We start from the raw sequence: 16,358 nt of genomic DNA, 5'->3' as shown, positions 1-16,358 counted from the left end.
GTTGTGATTCGCAAATATTTCCTCCATCATTAAGAGAAGCATTTTTTCTTCAAAATATTCCTTCTTTCTTGTGCACCTTTCCTCACGTCCACTGAGTTCTAACAAAGCACAAGGCAACAAGGTGTAAACCGTCACAATTTTTATGGCAAAAGTTCCGAGGAATATCACAGCAAAGACAACCAAGAGTGCTTTCAAACATTTTTTAAGGCAAAAATTTCAAGATTATCACATGAAAAAGAGAATTCCAACCTGTTCCAGTGACTTTATCGATGCATTTAGTGCTGATTGAACTTTTTGTCCCTCTTGAAGAAACTTCCTCCTATCTAATTTGAGTTCTTTCACTAATTCGTCAGATGCCTTTATAACTTGGCTCGTCAGAGTCTCTGAGATCAGTTCGTGCTGACCCGCGAGGTCATTCACCTCTTTCACAACACTGGAGAAACCCTTTGACCAACTATATGTGTACCTGTAGAGGCAAGCAAAGACATTTGATATTAACAGGTCTTCAGTGTCTTCACAAACAGAAAATTTATTACTTACTTACTTGAGAAAACCTGAATCACTTTTATATCTTTCTCATGAGACGTCGATACCTGACTTGAAGTTGAGAAACTTTTATACCATTGTTTTTACTAAAACATACAATCTTCAAACTAATATCTGACAATTCATCTTTGTCTCTGTATGAAACACAATGTATTTTAATGTGATCACATAGGCTTTGCTCATACAAATTGTTTCAATGTTTGTCAAAATCAAACTCACCCATTTTCATGGTTCTCTGATTTTTTCTTTGGCGTAAAAGACTTGGCTAGTTTCCTGTAAAATACAAAAACAGTACCAAACTATTTCAGATAAATGTATCTCTACGTAATTCTCCATCTTGTGATTCTTTGAAAAACACATGATATAATATATGATTGTACTTCTTCAACAATGTACCACCTTTTTCTTCTCATTATCTCTTTATCAAATTTTTTCATTTATTTACTTCACTCAAGCCATCATATACTCTGTGAACACCACATCAGAGAGTGAGTTAAACAGTCTATTACCCAATGAAGTGATGAGTAGAGTGCCTTGCTCAAGGGCATTAACACCATGCTAAAGTGTCGCCGCCATCTTCCAACAGAATCTAGACTTACATGTAACAGGCCTAAAACTCACACCGTCCTAGGACAGCGAGTTTGGTACCTCAACCGCTACCTCATGGCACCTCCTACTCTATTTTTCCTAATTTCCCTTATGGATGAGATATATAGTGTAGGTCTAGGTGGTTAATAAAAAGAGGTACTAGATACTGTGGACAAGCACTGCAAACAACAGTTTTGAAAAGATTTCATATTTCCATAAATTTCAGAGCGTCAGAAAATTACACAGAAATGGGGAACCATGAAGGTATTAAAACTAATCTAATTTCCCTATTTCTGATAGCAGCCTATTGCATAACTACTTGTCAGTGATAAAGCTTTTCAAAGAAACCACTGCATACAGAGAGGAGACGCAGACAACCACAACCCTTCAAGGTCACTGGCGCATGATTCACTGAGACACGTAATGATGTAATTGTGAGATAATAGACCGGCAGTGGTCATAGATTTCACTTTTCAGTGTTCAATTCTGTGTCAACACACTAGTTGTCCAAGCCCTTCCCCTTTACTTGTGGTATTACCACTTCCTGACCCTTTAGCTCATTTCTGTTTGTACTGACCCCTAAACTTTTGACCTCTCCCTCCCTAGAGATTTGTAAGGCGCTATTCAATTCACACTCTCGCTCCAAGTTCCTGTAGGCACATGTAGGTCCATTGTACACAATGGGGAAGTACCATAGTTCACTGGTGGAAAAGCTTAACCTCATACAGAAACCGTTCTGACGAATCAACATTGTATTAAAATTATTCATCAGCTGACTGTACCAGTGAGTTGTAATATTACCGATATCACTGACTGGCTGAATGCAACGCAGATATTTATACTATTTCTAAACTGGAAAGCTCACAGGACAACATAGCTATTGAGATAATTAAAAACACCAATAGTGTATGTCTTCAGAACTGTGTAGGAGTGAGAAAAATTGATTTTATATCGGGATACTTGTACATCTGAGTCAATTTTTTGTCTTTTTCTGACATATTTCAGTCCAACACCTTTGTCAATGTGTGGTTAATGGTCGATGGTTACACCAATTATTTACCACAGTTTATTGATTGTGTGGCTAGCAAACATGAACTAATACTGCACTGGAATTTTTTGTTAGATGTGCATTATTTTTGAAATTGAACAATACCATTGAGTGTATCCATAATTGATCTTCACACTATCACATACAGATCTGCCCTTGAACGCATGTCAAAACTTTTTATGATGATGACAAGGTTATCATGAACAAGAATCAGATTTTCGTTAATTTCAGCACAGACACAGTGAAACCTCCACGACACAACCTTACATGTTATGTTAATCGCACAATACCAAGGAAAATTTGACGTCAAGCTTCTCAAACTCAGCTGTTTCTACTTCGAATAATTTATGAGCCAAAATGGCTAAACATACTAACGTTGCAAGGAAAACAAGAAACGGCTAGTCAATTATGATTCTGAATGCATGATACAATTTTTGCTCTATACAAGAAATTATGCTGATAATCCAAATACTACACATTAAGAAAACAAGTGAAATTTCAGTAGACCTCGGTACATTTACCCATAAATTTATCTATTTACTTTTGGAATGGAAACACTGACCTAATTTTTTTTTCTGATTCACAGTAAGAGTATGGATTTGGGTGAAGGTCAAAAACAAGATTTTCCTTCAGGAGAGATGAAACAACTTTATGAGTCTGGAGGCTGAAGAGGGTTTTGAGTTTTTCTTCTTGTTTTGACTGAAGTGATGGCTGACACAGAGTTTTAAAATCTACATCCCTACAAGATTGTAAAAACAATAAAAATAGCTATCAACACAAGTATTTGAATTTAAATCAGTTAAATATATGTTTCATTCAACTGACATAAACTAATGATGTATCTTCACCTTTTAGATCCTAAACTTGATTTTCACTTTAACTGTTTATTTCCTATCACCATGAAACATGCATACTACTGCAGTTCCTTTAATTAAAGAAATGAGATATATCCAGACGGAACATTCAATGTGAAACAGATCTGAATATCCTTAAAATTAATCAGTGCATCAGAATGTATAAACATGACATGTATGATAACTAGCATAGTTGTAATTTGTAGATTATGGGAAAGAATGAGGCAATACTATCAAGGGGTACCCTCCCTGTGACCTTGATATATATGTAGGGAATAGTACACTGCCCTCTAGAGGTGATATGTAAAAGTAGTCGACAGTTGACAAATGGGGCAATACATTATAGCTACCAGTCTGGAAAATGCATAAAACAGCGTGTATTTTGGTCATCTAACGACATATTCAGCTTCATATTAACCCTTTTCCTGCCAAGTCCATATTTCACCACGAGGTCAAGATGGTTATAATTAATGAAACACAACATATTCCATATGGTGTATTTTAACATAATACTATACATTTGAAGGCTGTTGAAAACACAAATACTGTAAACTTGATTTTTTTGGACTAAAGATGCTATAACATACCAAACCAAGTGAGTGAAAATACGTCATGTTTTGGCTCAATACCGCTTTTTACTGACTTGGCTGATGGGAAAGTGATACTGTCTGGCAGGAAAAGGGTTAAGTAAGGATGAATGTAAAAATTTTTGGCGCTTAAGTTGGTAACTTGCACAACTTTGTATGGCAAGACAGCAATCATATGTGCTTAAGGTTGCTTTCAAACTTATCTCACACACACCACAGACACACTGGGCCACTGATAAGAAAGTCCTTTTATCCATTTGGTAACAGAACAAGACAGAATGGCATCTCTTTTGATGTGTGGAAAAGTCATACTCAAATGCATGAACACGAAACTCTTTCACTTTCAAAGTTTCAATCAGGGAAAGAGAAATGTTTACAATGGACCATTTCATGATTTATGAATACAGGTCAAAAGAGATGGATAGTGATCTGTAAAATGCAATCATTTTCACTTTCTCACTTCCTTTTACACGTTGTCCAAAAGCAAACTACAATCTGAATCTGCACCATGTTACATGAGACAACACAAAAAAGGAATGCAAATCTTTGCCAATACAATACTTGTCTCTTCGCAGCAGTACTGACTGGTGGCATTCCAAGAAAGACATTTATAGTATTTCCTTTATTGAATTTTCATGAATCAAGACCAAAAGTACTACGCTTAACTTATAACATCCCCCTTGTTGCGTCGTTTCCTTGCTTGCTATTGGTTATCCAGTGAAATTTTCCAGTCATAAAAATACGTATGTATACAATGTTTATAATTTTGTACTTAAACACAATTGTTATCCAGAGTTGCAGTTTCAAAACCTCTACAACTGACTTTCTGTTGGACTTTCTGAACGCTTTGATCTCTTCCTCTGACAACAACAGATGGCATATTCATCATTCAGCAACAGATGCAAGCAATACCTCGTCTAAAGCAGGTTAACTCTCAGATATCATTCAACATCTCATTTGCAAATATTTAAATTTCATGTAGTGGCAAAGTCGTGCTGAATCTTTGACAAGACCCTTACAAATAAAAGACATGTACGTACCAAACAGAATGTACTGATATATCAACAGGGAATTGAGAAATTGTGTGTGCAATATCAGATACATGCATCAAGTGGAGGGTAGAGGTACATGAACGAGTATACTATGTCATATGTCAACAACAATGTGAACCCAGCACTGGGTACTTGCACAGCTGATATACAGGTGCGGCCACATCATCAACACTGCTGTTCATGATATGGGTATGAAGGGCAAACTAAAAGGTCATAATGGCTGCAACATAGCCTGGGCACAGTATGAGGATGTGAAAGACGTGATAAAACAGCACCATGTATGACTATGAATCTAGTGGAAGGTACACAGTCAGGGTCAGGTACTTGTAGGTGTTACATGTAGGTTAGGTATGTGAATCCAGTAGTGTTATACTGATCTTCCATTTATAGATACAGCAGCACTGAGCTCACAGGTTTGTTATGGCGTACATTGTACATGAACACACATGTTCGTCTCGGTGAGATGTGTTAAAATAAGCTATTTAAAAGGTTGAGTGTTGGAAATATGTGCATGCATAGATGCTAGAAAATACCTTGAAGCTGAAAGTGGGATAGGTATGTAAAATCAGCAATCATTGGGTCTTGTGTGTATGAAATCTGTGCATGAACCTCAACGACTGCGATACACCAGAAACGTGCACTGTATGTGTGAACGCGGTCATTTAGTCATGTTCAGTGCATGTTTGAGTAATGGCTTGCTTAAATATGTGCATGGATGTAATAATAACAGATATGGTATCCAATACATCAGTGTTCTCCCCAGAAATTTCTGAAACAGGATCGGCTAATTTGCATAACAATAACTATGTAAATTTTATGTTAATTATGCAATACACATGTCACTTCATAGCATCAGAAAAAATCCCACAATAAAAGGATAAAGTAAAATCTTTTAGGCCTATGCACTTTAAGCACTTCATATATTACATCCATATTTTCATTCAAAGTCTTCCCGTTCTTTCTAGAATAACATTCAAAATCAGACGTTTTATGTGATCCTCTGTTACTACCGGTACATGTTTGTCTGTAGCCAGATTGCTATTCTAAAACCATGGACGTCTTGTTTATAAACGTCCATGGTAAAACAGTCACACGGACAAGTTCATACGGGACTGAATATTGCACTTACAATTCGGAGTCAGAGGAGCATGCCTGCATAGAAATATGTTGACTTTAAAACTCAATTCATAATAAAGAGAAGCCCGAAAATTTTGATACCAGGTATTTTCAAGAACAAGATTTGAAATTGCATCGACTTCTACTTCGACAAACGTATGAAACTTTGACAACTGCGTAGCGTCGGCCGCGGCCATGCATTGTGTGCAGCACACTTGAACACACGCGACCTTTGAACCTATACTGTATACCCTAACCGTACGTACATAGCTGCTGTATTCAGATGATCAAACGAATGATTATTTTAGCTCATGTAGTTCCTTTTTTATTTCATTTCATGGTGCCTTGAATATTGTAAAACGGGTCATGGGTTTTGAAACTGGATCAAGTGCAATTGTTTCATAAAGTCAATCGAACAAATCCATGGAAGTTACGAATGCGTGACACGAGGTGACACACATGGCTTCAACGTCATGTGGACGTACACAGATCTCGAAATGGCTAACTCGGACACGCAACGATCTGAACACGCGGCAGTACCATACATTTTTGCATCTGATTTTTGTCTCAATCAATCGTACAATTTCAGCCACTTCTGATCGAAATCACTTTTCCTGACCTTCGGATTCTTACCAGTGCGAGACATTGGTGGCAACGGCAGTTCAACCAGTTGCCTATAGTGTACATGCTTTGACCATGGAACTACCTCCATGCTTTGACTGAGTGCCCGCTGGCAAAGATGCAACACCGAGCCTTTCGTTGAGTATACTCCATGTCCGTTGTATAAAATGGCCGTTATCTGTACGATCGGCAGCGTAACACATTTCATGCTTTTTGAATTTAAGTTTCATCCGTCTTAGCCGATGTTCATTTGCAATACGGCCGGCCTATTTATTCTCCTCACGGACAAGCGGACAAGCGTGAGGGTTCATTGTGTGTAAAACACCTAAAGCATCGACATGAAAGGAGAACAGTCTAACCATTTCACACATTTTGGCGATGGAATAAACCTTCTAATCATCTGGCACGTCATGTTATCGCCACATTAGAACCGTTTCACACTTGATACGCTCGCTGAAATAAAAGTGACAAAATCGCCGCCAAGAAACAATAGGTCTTCAGCCACATTTAAAGAGAATCAGCGGACATGAAACAGGATCGGCATGAAAAATAAAGGATCGGGCGAAAAAATAAAGGATCGGGCGAAAAAAATAAAGGATCGGGGCCGATCCTGTTAAACGGCCTGGGGAGAACACTGCAGTACATGAAATCTGTATTTTGATAAAGTAGCAAAGGGATTAGGTCTTAGGTGATATACTGGTATTGGTGAATGGTCAAGCATAGCATGAATGAATTTTGTTCTTGCATAAGCTGACAGTATAAATCCACAAATTGTTGGGTCTGTGCACCAAGAGTAAATATTCATGGATACATTGATATTTGCAAAACACTTGACCAGAGTATAGTCGGAAAAGTCTAAAACTGAAGTTATAATTTTATTGTGCTTCATTCACCCTATCAACCCTTCACCCTGCTTTCACCTCCATTGTTTACAATGGCGTGGTTGGATCTTTACCAGGAGACCTGATGTCAAAGGGCAACATTTTGTTTTGCACAACGGACATTTACAGCCTGATAACATTCTGCCCTTTTTACAATATAGGTTACTGATAATAAGACAAACTGTATTGATTTGTGTAATACACTGAGTGTGGGACAAAACGTATCATGTTGATAAATTCTTACATTTTATAGAACATATTGACATGTTCTTCTATTGATAAATGATATTTGGGTTTCACATTAAATCAGAATGCAGCTTGGGGCAGGGACAGATGGGATTCTAAATGTTTTAAAACACTTTGCCAGTGTGTTGTATGTCTGTATAGACTCATTCTCTAGCTGGTGAATTCAAAGTTTTCACAGTCTTGTTTTTTCTAGAAATAGGAATTTACTTTTTCTCTTCAGAATTACCGCAGGGAGAGAAGCCATTTTGAATTCCAAATACTAGGAAATTTTGGGAAATTATTTCCCTAGTACAAACATTTGCATAGCAATCATCGATGTTTGTATTTTATTTTGAAAGAGAATATTTAAACATTTCCTTGAGGAACGTTTGAAAAAAACCTCAATCTTTCTGTTTCACACCACCTTAACCCTTTCACCACCATGGTTCCACCCAAACCCATTGTTATCAATGGTGATCTTGGACCTGTATACAGGGAACTGGGGTGAAAGGGTTAAAAGGACAGTAACTGAAACTGTTCGTAATGCCTTCATTTATTTTTTGTAGTAGAAAAGCATGTATATTTTATTGCACTTCTCCCTCAAGTATGTTGAAATGCAAAGTAATAAGCTCGATTGAGCCTCAGGGATAGATATTTAAACTCTCAAATTTTCATACTATCTTTTCTGATCTACGACTTGTAGGGACTCATTTTGAAGTTTTTAGGATGCATAAAACTTTCAATGTTTTACATTTATGAAAATTGAAAATTTCATTTCTGCCATAAAAGTAAAGACAGGGATGGCTGTCAGGTTGAATTTCATATATTGGTAAATATTAGGTTATCTCAGTCTGGTGCCAAAATTTGCTTTGACTTTGAAAGAGAATGGTTTTACATTTCTTTGAGGAATGTTTGAACCAAAATTTTCACTTTCGAAGTTCTTATATTTTCTTGAAAACAATGCTTACTCCTTGGCCATGCCTTTATATTCAAAAGATCACATGGTTTTTAAAATTTCAAAATACAATCGGATTCTACAATAAATGTACATGTTGTGACGGGTTCTCAATAATGATACGAAAGAATAATGGAACGCTTTCTAAATATAAATGCAAACAAACTTCTCCTTTGATTTACTTTAACAACCCGTTCTGCAAGGCCTAAAAAGGGGAAATACATAAATATAAAATTGACAGATGTTGTGATTTGGAGAACCTACCTCAGGGAACTTGCATATTCTTGTTCTATTCTACTCCGTTCTTTTGCAAAGCGTTGAAATTTTTCCACAAATTCAATTCCAAATTGCGTATGTTTCTCTATAACATCATATTGATCCTATAGGTTAAAAGAAAGAAAGATTGTTGATTAACATTCGGTAAACAAATAAAATAAATAAACAAATATCAATACACAAGAAGCAATCACAGCAATTTCTGTGATAAGAAATATTTCATATCCACATGACAATATCAAAATTAAACAAATCAAAGGTTTTGTTGATGATGGCAAGCAGGTATATGTTACCAGGGTTCCCTTTGGTATATCAATGCAATCATATTAACCCTTTGAATGCTGTAAATTTTCCCTCCAAAAGTTTAGCAACATTTTACCAACTTTACAGAATTTTTTTTAAATTTTTTAATAATTTTGGATCAAATGGGCATCACATTTCATTGGCTTCCATTTCTTATCAAAATTTTGACAAAAATCTGAGGAAAAAATTGACTTGGGTATATTTTATATAAATGGCAAATATTGACTTTGGCGCTCAGGGGGTTAATAGGGGACAGTACAGCAGGTATGTTAACAGTGTTCCAAAATCATTTACTGATGTTCCCCACACCTTAGCAAATGACACTGAAAACTATTGTAGCTTCACTCGCTCATTTTGAAAATTAAAGTAACTATAACCAAAATAAACAGTTATTTTTATTGTATAAAACCTGTTCACACAGGTAAGTAACTGATTTAAGATTTATACCTGTGTAAACTTTATAATACATCCTCTGTAGATTTTCATCTTCCTATCCTTTTACCTTGTTTTTTTCCTTGATAATATTCAAAGGACAATATTTTATTTTGTAAAATTGTAATTGAAAAGTTTGACAGCTAATTTTTGCTCAAAATGGGAAGACTGCCTGTTGAATTCACTGGTGTGGTGGATCACAAATATGTCATTACGTGTGCATGTTTGTATGAGTCCAAGGTCCATTCTGAAGATCTGATATTGTAATCCCTAGCAATTTGTACATGTAAAAAATGTCACAAAGTATACATTTGGTACTGGTGACCTCGAATTGTTGGACAGAGTTCAGGTACTTTGGTCTTACTTTCATGTCATAAATACAGAAATTTTGCTACTTGGATGAAGTGGTAAACAACATCAAAGAGCCTGGCCTGTGAAATCTATCTTGTGTCACATCAGGAAATGTCATACCTCACAAATTTAAAAATATCTCTGTAGATTTGAAGAGTGATAAAAAGTCCAATTTCGTTCCGGAGCTCTTTGGGAAGATTTCCCTTGACTATAAAGTACACATCGCAATGTCACGTTAGCAAATGTTACAAAGTCACTGCTTGGAATTCCAATCACTGTGATGTGACTCCACAGAAACCAGTGAATGCATAGGTATGGTGACCAAACATCTTATCAATTCATGCACCAATAAAAGACACTCCTATGCTACATCAGTTTATTTCTATGGGTAAATATTGTACTGGTCAAATTATGTGCACACAATATTTACATATTGGCAATTTTAATTTACAGCTTCCACAGCCACATTTTGAAAAAATTTACATTATTGACAAATGCCATTAAATATTTCTCATTTTTTGCTGGCTGGCTAGCCATATTGTAAAGAGACAATATCACACTGCTGGGATGATACGTACACTTTTACAATGAACAACACAGTAGAGTTTATGTTTTCATCTCCTGGTATCTGCATCTACATGTAGCACTATGCGTTAGGGCTGTAGTAAATAGCTTTGAAAACATCTAAAACAATACATTTGGAAGTGTGCATATTGAACCCAAAACATTTGCCATTTATGGGTAACAAAAGTTCCATTTTTTTCCCTTTTTTATGACTTTTCTGACGCACTAACCTTTGACCTTCTATGTCCTTGTTTACTCGCTGGATTTGTTTTGTAAAACAGATCAGTAAATAAGTGAGTCACCTTTATATTTCCTGCTTTGATAATAATTTAATATCCTGTTTTAAACCTAAAAGTGTATCAATATTCACAATGTAGTTGTAGATGTAGTCCCTTTGACATGTAAGACCGTCAATTATAGTGAAGCAACAGCTTGACCACCTATATTATGACAGCTCAAAATGTATATGCACTGAGGAACTGATAACCACACACAATATTGCAACGACACATGACACATTTTGGAATGTAATCAAAACCCCCAACTACACCTGCATAATGCCACTGATAAGCCTGAACAACATTGAGACTGACAGTAGAAAACAACTGCTCACTGAATGACACTGATTAACCAAACACCATCCAGATTGTAAGACTCAGTTCAGGCGACAGACTATTTAATATTCACCGTCTACGTTCCCATGATGTACAGTCTATAACTATTAACAGCAATCTTTCCTTCTCATGTTATAGATTATACATTTCTGTATTTAACCACTCATAAATCTCTGCATTTTCAATCTGTTTGTTCCCCCCACACACCAGAATTAGAACACAAATGTTACATATTTATAATTATATTCGACACTTCATCTTTGCACACTATACACTATGTACACACATTTGATTCCCGTACAATTTGTGGCGATTTCTTTCCTACGCTATAGGATTATTCTGGCCACAGTTGTTGCAACATTCACATCTTTCAGTAATATACTTTCTCATGGGAGGGGCAATTTTTTATGAATGATTCAGCTATACAGCATTAGTAATGTAGTAATTGTATGCATTGGTGTGTCTGATCATTTCAGAATAACCAATTTTTGTCCATTTATCAGAGAACAGTTGTTATAGCCATAACATGGTTGATGACAGCTTCCACTTACTGTAAGTTCCAGACATCACTGTTATCCGATACATAGTAGTATCACTGTCTTTTTCAAATTCCAGATCCTAAATTAGAAAATTATTGCCCTATGGACTTACTGTTACACATCTCACAAATATTTCTTGGTGTCATTGTTGCAGAAAAATATTCTCTTAAAACTTTTTTTTTCAAAAAGATATGATTGTAAATTTCCTTGGGTGCTGTTGCAATTCATTGTTTGATGAACAGATAATTTTTCATTTGGTATAACATCAATTCTTACAGGTTACTTTGTCTGAAATATTTAAGCAATACACATAAGGATTTTCAAAGTTCTGACATGCCCACTGGTACTACACGTCAACTTTTCAAAACCTGAGATCAAAATATTCCTTGTGCAGATTTCCTGTTATAATTAAAATTTATGACGGAATGTAAGCCTTTCCAGTGGTATTATAATAAATGTCAATGGGGCACTATAGATAATTGAAAAATGCATACAATAAATTTTAACTTTTTTTGGTTTAGTCAGGTTACTTAGCTGAGTGAAGAAGTCCTCAATAAAATATTTACATCTGATTTGAATGAAAAACACTGAGTGAATACCAGATATTGTTCAGCTTCTTGATATGATATTTAATTCACAGTATACTTCCAAGTACGGTAAATACAGTATCAATTCTTCTGTGCATATTGATTATTGAATCACACTCCGTCAACACTGGTTATATACCTGACACTCCACCATCATGGCACTACTTGTAGACATATCATATTCTATACATATCATATTTGAACCCTTTCCAGGTCAAATCATAGAAAATAAAGACTCAAGTTCAAGGTGCCCATTGATCACTGTGACAAAACCAGTCTTGCTGTTGGATCACATCTCAAAAATGAAAACTGCCATATTATGTGAGTCTTTGAGGACAAGCCTGTTGTTCGCAAACCATGTTTATGACATGTTTTTTTGAGGTCTTCAAGCTTCTTAAATTTTGTAAAACGGACATATCATGTTTACTTGTTTCAACCAACTTGATATTTGTCTTAACAAGATAAAAGACTATGTTGTATGTAACCCACATTCATGTATGTGTTTTGGAGATCTTCAAGTCAGAAAAAATATTCTATAAGGGGCATTATTATATATTACGTTTTACTGATTTTAACCAACTTGACCTGAAAGTGACACAGATAAAAACTGCAGGAAATTGGTAAAGTGAATTTTTTATGTATTCACATACCACACAACCAGGTAGAGCTGAATGCTATTGTACATGTACTTGAATGGGAATATTATTCCCATCACAATGAAAGACCGAAGCGTACTATGAACCAGCAAGCATTAAACCTTATCTTGCCTCTGGCAAAGATACAAATTTGTTTCTCTTTAGCTTTCAAATGAATTGATGGCAAAAAATAATCCCTCTTTCAGAAATGTGTGGCTCAGAATGGCTACAGGTGAAATACAGTTCAATTTTCTATCCTGTAAAATTTCAAAAACTGACATCTAACATTTGACTATTAACGTAACAACACACTGTGTGATCCATGGATATTTTTCAATGTTACATTATAAATCATACAGGGCAAAGACTATTGACAACAATTGTTGAAACAAAAAAATAAAACCTGAAACAGCTGTACTTCAACAAGGGTAGTGCCTAGAAAATTCGATAAATAAAGCTTCAAGTGCACTACACTAACAGTGTACACATGAAATAGCTGTTGCTATGAAAAATTCCCGTACAACTAAGATTAAATTGAATATGAAGAGATTGCCCTCTTTGAAAATAGCGTTTTGTTGTAAAATCTATGATTTCCTGTTCTTTATCATTTTATACTCCTTTCCAATTATACACATGACAGATGGTTTGTACAATGCCAGAAGAAGGCCTTTAGCATACAGTTTCAGAGAATCCAAATATGTTATACACATGCACTTGTGAAAATTAACATTCTCCAAAAATCGCACGTCAGCAAAATATCATTACATCTTTGATCTGGAGTTCATATGCATAATGACATATGCAACACCACCTGAAATTGCCCATACAGCTTTAACATACAGATAAAGGAAACTCCTCCAATACGCATGTACACATAGCAATGACGTAATGCATAATGTGTTCCATTCATTCCTTTCTATAATGAGTTTTCCTTGTGATCAGACAAGCCTGTACATACCGCAGACATTGAGACTAGTTCTATTATTACCATATGCCACATGTATGCAAACTCTTAAGACATCATCAACTTGCCACTTCACATGAATGTTATGCTACATCACATTTCTGCAATTTAAACATTGGTGAAATCAAGGTATATTATTCTCATGTCAATACTCCCTGCCTGTCTCAGCACAATACAGTACTCTGATATCAGCAGCACTACAGTAATGCCATGTATGATTTGAAGGGGCCTCATCAATTGATCAACAATCACCACTGTATTAGCATGCAAAGGGATAATATAGTAAAGCCTTCACACATCTGGACCTGAGTCTTGGCTATATTGTTCGGACAATATTTGGAGCAATGTGGCGTACAGGACATGTCTTGTTTATTATAAATCACAAGATTGCAGTGTTAAGAGAGACTTTGGGGCAAGTAACCATGGGTTCATCTCATCAGTGTTTTTCTCATAAACTCTGACACTGAAATGCCAATAGGGCGAAAAAAAATAGAACGAGTGACAATAACAAGCATTTGCCTATTCCAATGACTTTACTGAAAACTTACTTTGGAAGAGCATTTCGTTGAATTTTCCATCAATATTTCCCGTTTCAAATAAATCGAACACAAATGGAGCATTACGTTCTAGCCATAGTTTAACTAACACTTTTTTCATCAGCATCCCAGGAAGGAAAAGTCACTTGCAGTCACACATAGAGACATACTGTACACTACCCAGGTATATGGTATGTTCTAATCTCATTGAAGGCAAACCATGAAAAAAATAAAAGCGGCAGGTCCTTGAAACGAAGGCCTTCACTGAAAACTGATCTTCCACTACTTGATGATCAACAAACAGAGGGTATCTATTGAAATACACCGGGAAGGCTGTTGAATCACCCATTCCCTATCTCCATCAAACACTTGGTTTCCTATGTGAGACCCTTTCATTCTGGCTGGCTTTCCAATATCATCTTTCGAAACGTGATAGCTTCATAAATGTTTATACATAAAAAGTTTATGAATCTGTAAGTCCGCCACCGTGCCAGTATTGTGGTAGAGACGTTTCTCATTTTACTTCACTACTTCAAGCATGATCTGTTTTCATTGAAGACAGTGCACATGATTGAGTGGATAGGGGGTGTGACCCAGCTGACCTCCAGGCAGGAAGTACACATGGCTCTCTGATCTCACAAGGTTTTGCGTGTCATATCCGTTACTGTCACTCAGTTTCTGTCATAGGCACCGAAGTGTGGTATTGGAAGTAATGACATCAGATCAGAATATCATTCCCGGGGATAAATAGAATCTGTGGTTTTGTTCCTCAGTCAGTAAGGAAACTGAGAAAGTGGGTCCGGAGAGAAATGTTTCAGTATGATAAGCCAGACCATTTCCCAATAAAGCTTTGTGCATTACATGTACAGAGACCAAAAGATGGTTGACCAAAAGATGTAATCAGTATAGTTTCAGTTTCTGTCAAACCAAAGCAAAGAAAAGCCATATATAGAGCTGCATGGCAATCTGATATGACAACCTTCCACAATACAATAGAATGTGGTACCTAACTGTAGTATTTACTGTCTGTATGGGCATATGTACACAGGATAACACTTTGCCTCATAAATACGGTGTTTCCACCTTCATGCAACAATGTAGGGCATCATTCAACGCAAGATTTCGCAGACATTAGACCATCCTCATTAGCATATACATACCTTCCCAGTGATGTCACACCGTTTTGTGAACCTCTAGTCTGAACCAGCACAGAGACATGCAATCTGTACCAAATAACAAAGTAACCTCAACACTCTCAGAGTCTCAGGTCAAAATTGAAGTATTTAGTAAATAAATACTTTTCTTGCAAAAAGCCAGGAAAATTTTGAATATTACATTTGAGGCATTCAGAAAGCATATGGCCATACATCATGCATGTAATGCTGTTGGATTGTAATGACTAATTCATTTCTGTCGATTGACAGTTATATGTAAATGACACATAGCAGAAAACAGTCAGTGGAATCAAGTGCTCTCTCCTTCTAACAAGTGCAGGCACATATTTGTGATTTCTCTCGGTCTTGTCATCAAACATGACAAAACTGAACAACAGTGGTAAACCAAACCAACCAGTGTTGAGAAAATGGGAACAGCAATAGCAATGCAATTTTGCATCAGTTCAATAGAATGCTGTAGAAATCTTGGTGTTTGATATAACCCATTTGAAGCTACAGCAATTATTTTTGAAAATATCACACATTAGGTAAATGAGAAACATATCCTCCAATAAAATGACCATATGCACAGGGAAAATGAAAATTCAAAATTGATGAAGTATAGAATAGATGGATAAACTTGAGTAGTGGCTATCAGTTGCCCGCTACCTACATCAAATATCGGTAGAGTTGACTTTTCAGATCCTCAGATTCAGATCCTCAGATTCAGATCCTCAGATCTCAGATTTCAGATCCTATAACTTCAGATGCAGATTCGAATTTACAAGCCTTTTACAATACCTGTATTAACAGTATGATTGCAATATTAAATTTAATAATTTGAATATGACATGTACAAGGCAGTTATGAAAAAAAACAAGTCTACGTAAACGTTTTCGCTCATCAAGTTTCAACGAACACCGGTCTACA

The 16,358-nt window shown here is 36.0% G+C and overlaps 1 protein-coding gene across 6 annotated transcripts in view; it reads right to left on the bottom strand.

Annotated features, from left to right (window-relative positions):
• The window catches only part of LOC139152467 (cdc42-interacting protein 4 homolog), a 44,031-nt gene that overhangs the window by 17,143 nt on the left and 10,530 nt on the right, over positions 1–16,358 (bottom strand). For all 6 annotated transcript variants that reach the window (XM_070725589.1, XM_070725592.1, XM_070725590.1 and 3 more), the window contains exons 2-4: positions 8,738–8,853; positions 766–819; positions 250–466 (exon numbers count right to left, since the gene is read on the bottom strand). In XM_070725589.1, coding sequence (XP_070581690.1) covers positions 250–466; positions 766–819; positions 8,738–8,853 — 387 coding nt within the window. The remainder of the gene's footprint in view (positions 1–249; positions 467–765; positions 820–8,737; positions 8,854–16,358) is intronic.

Source organism: Ptychodera flava, chromosome 16, assembly GCF_041260155.1.
Source record: "Ptychodera flava strain L36383 chromosome 16, AS_Pfla_20210202, whole genome shotgun sequence".
NCBI classification, from domain to species: Eukaryota; Metazoa; Hemichordata; class Enteropneusta; family Ptychoderidae; genus Ptychodera; species Ptychodera flava.
Note: the sequence above shows the minus strand (reverse complement) of the source record. Positions and strands in the feature narration are given on the sequence as shown.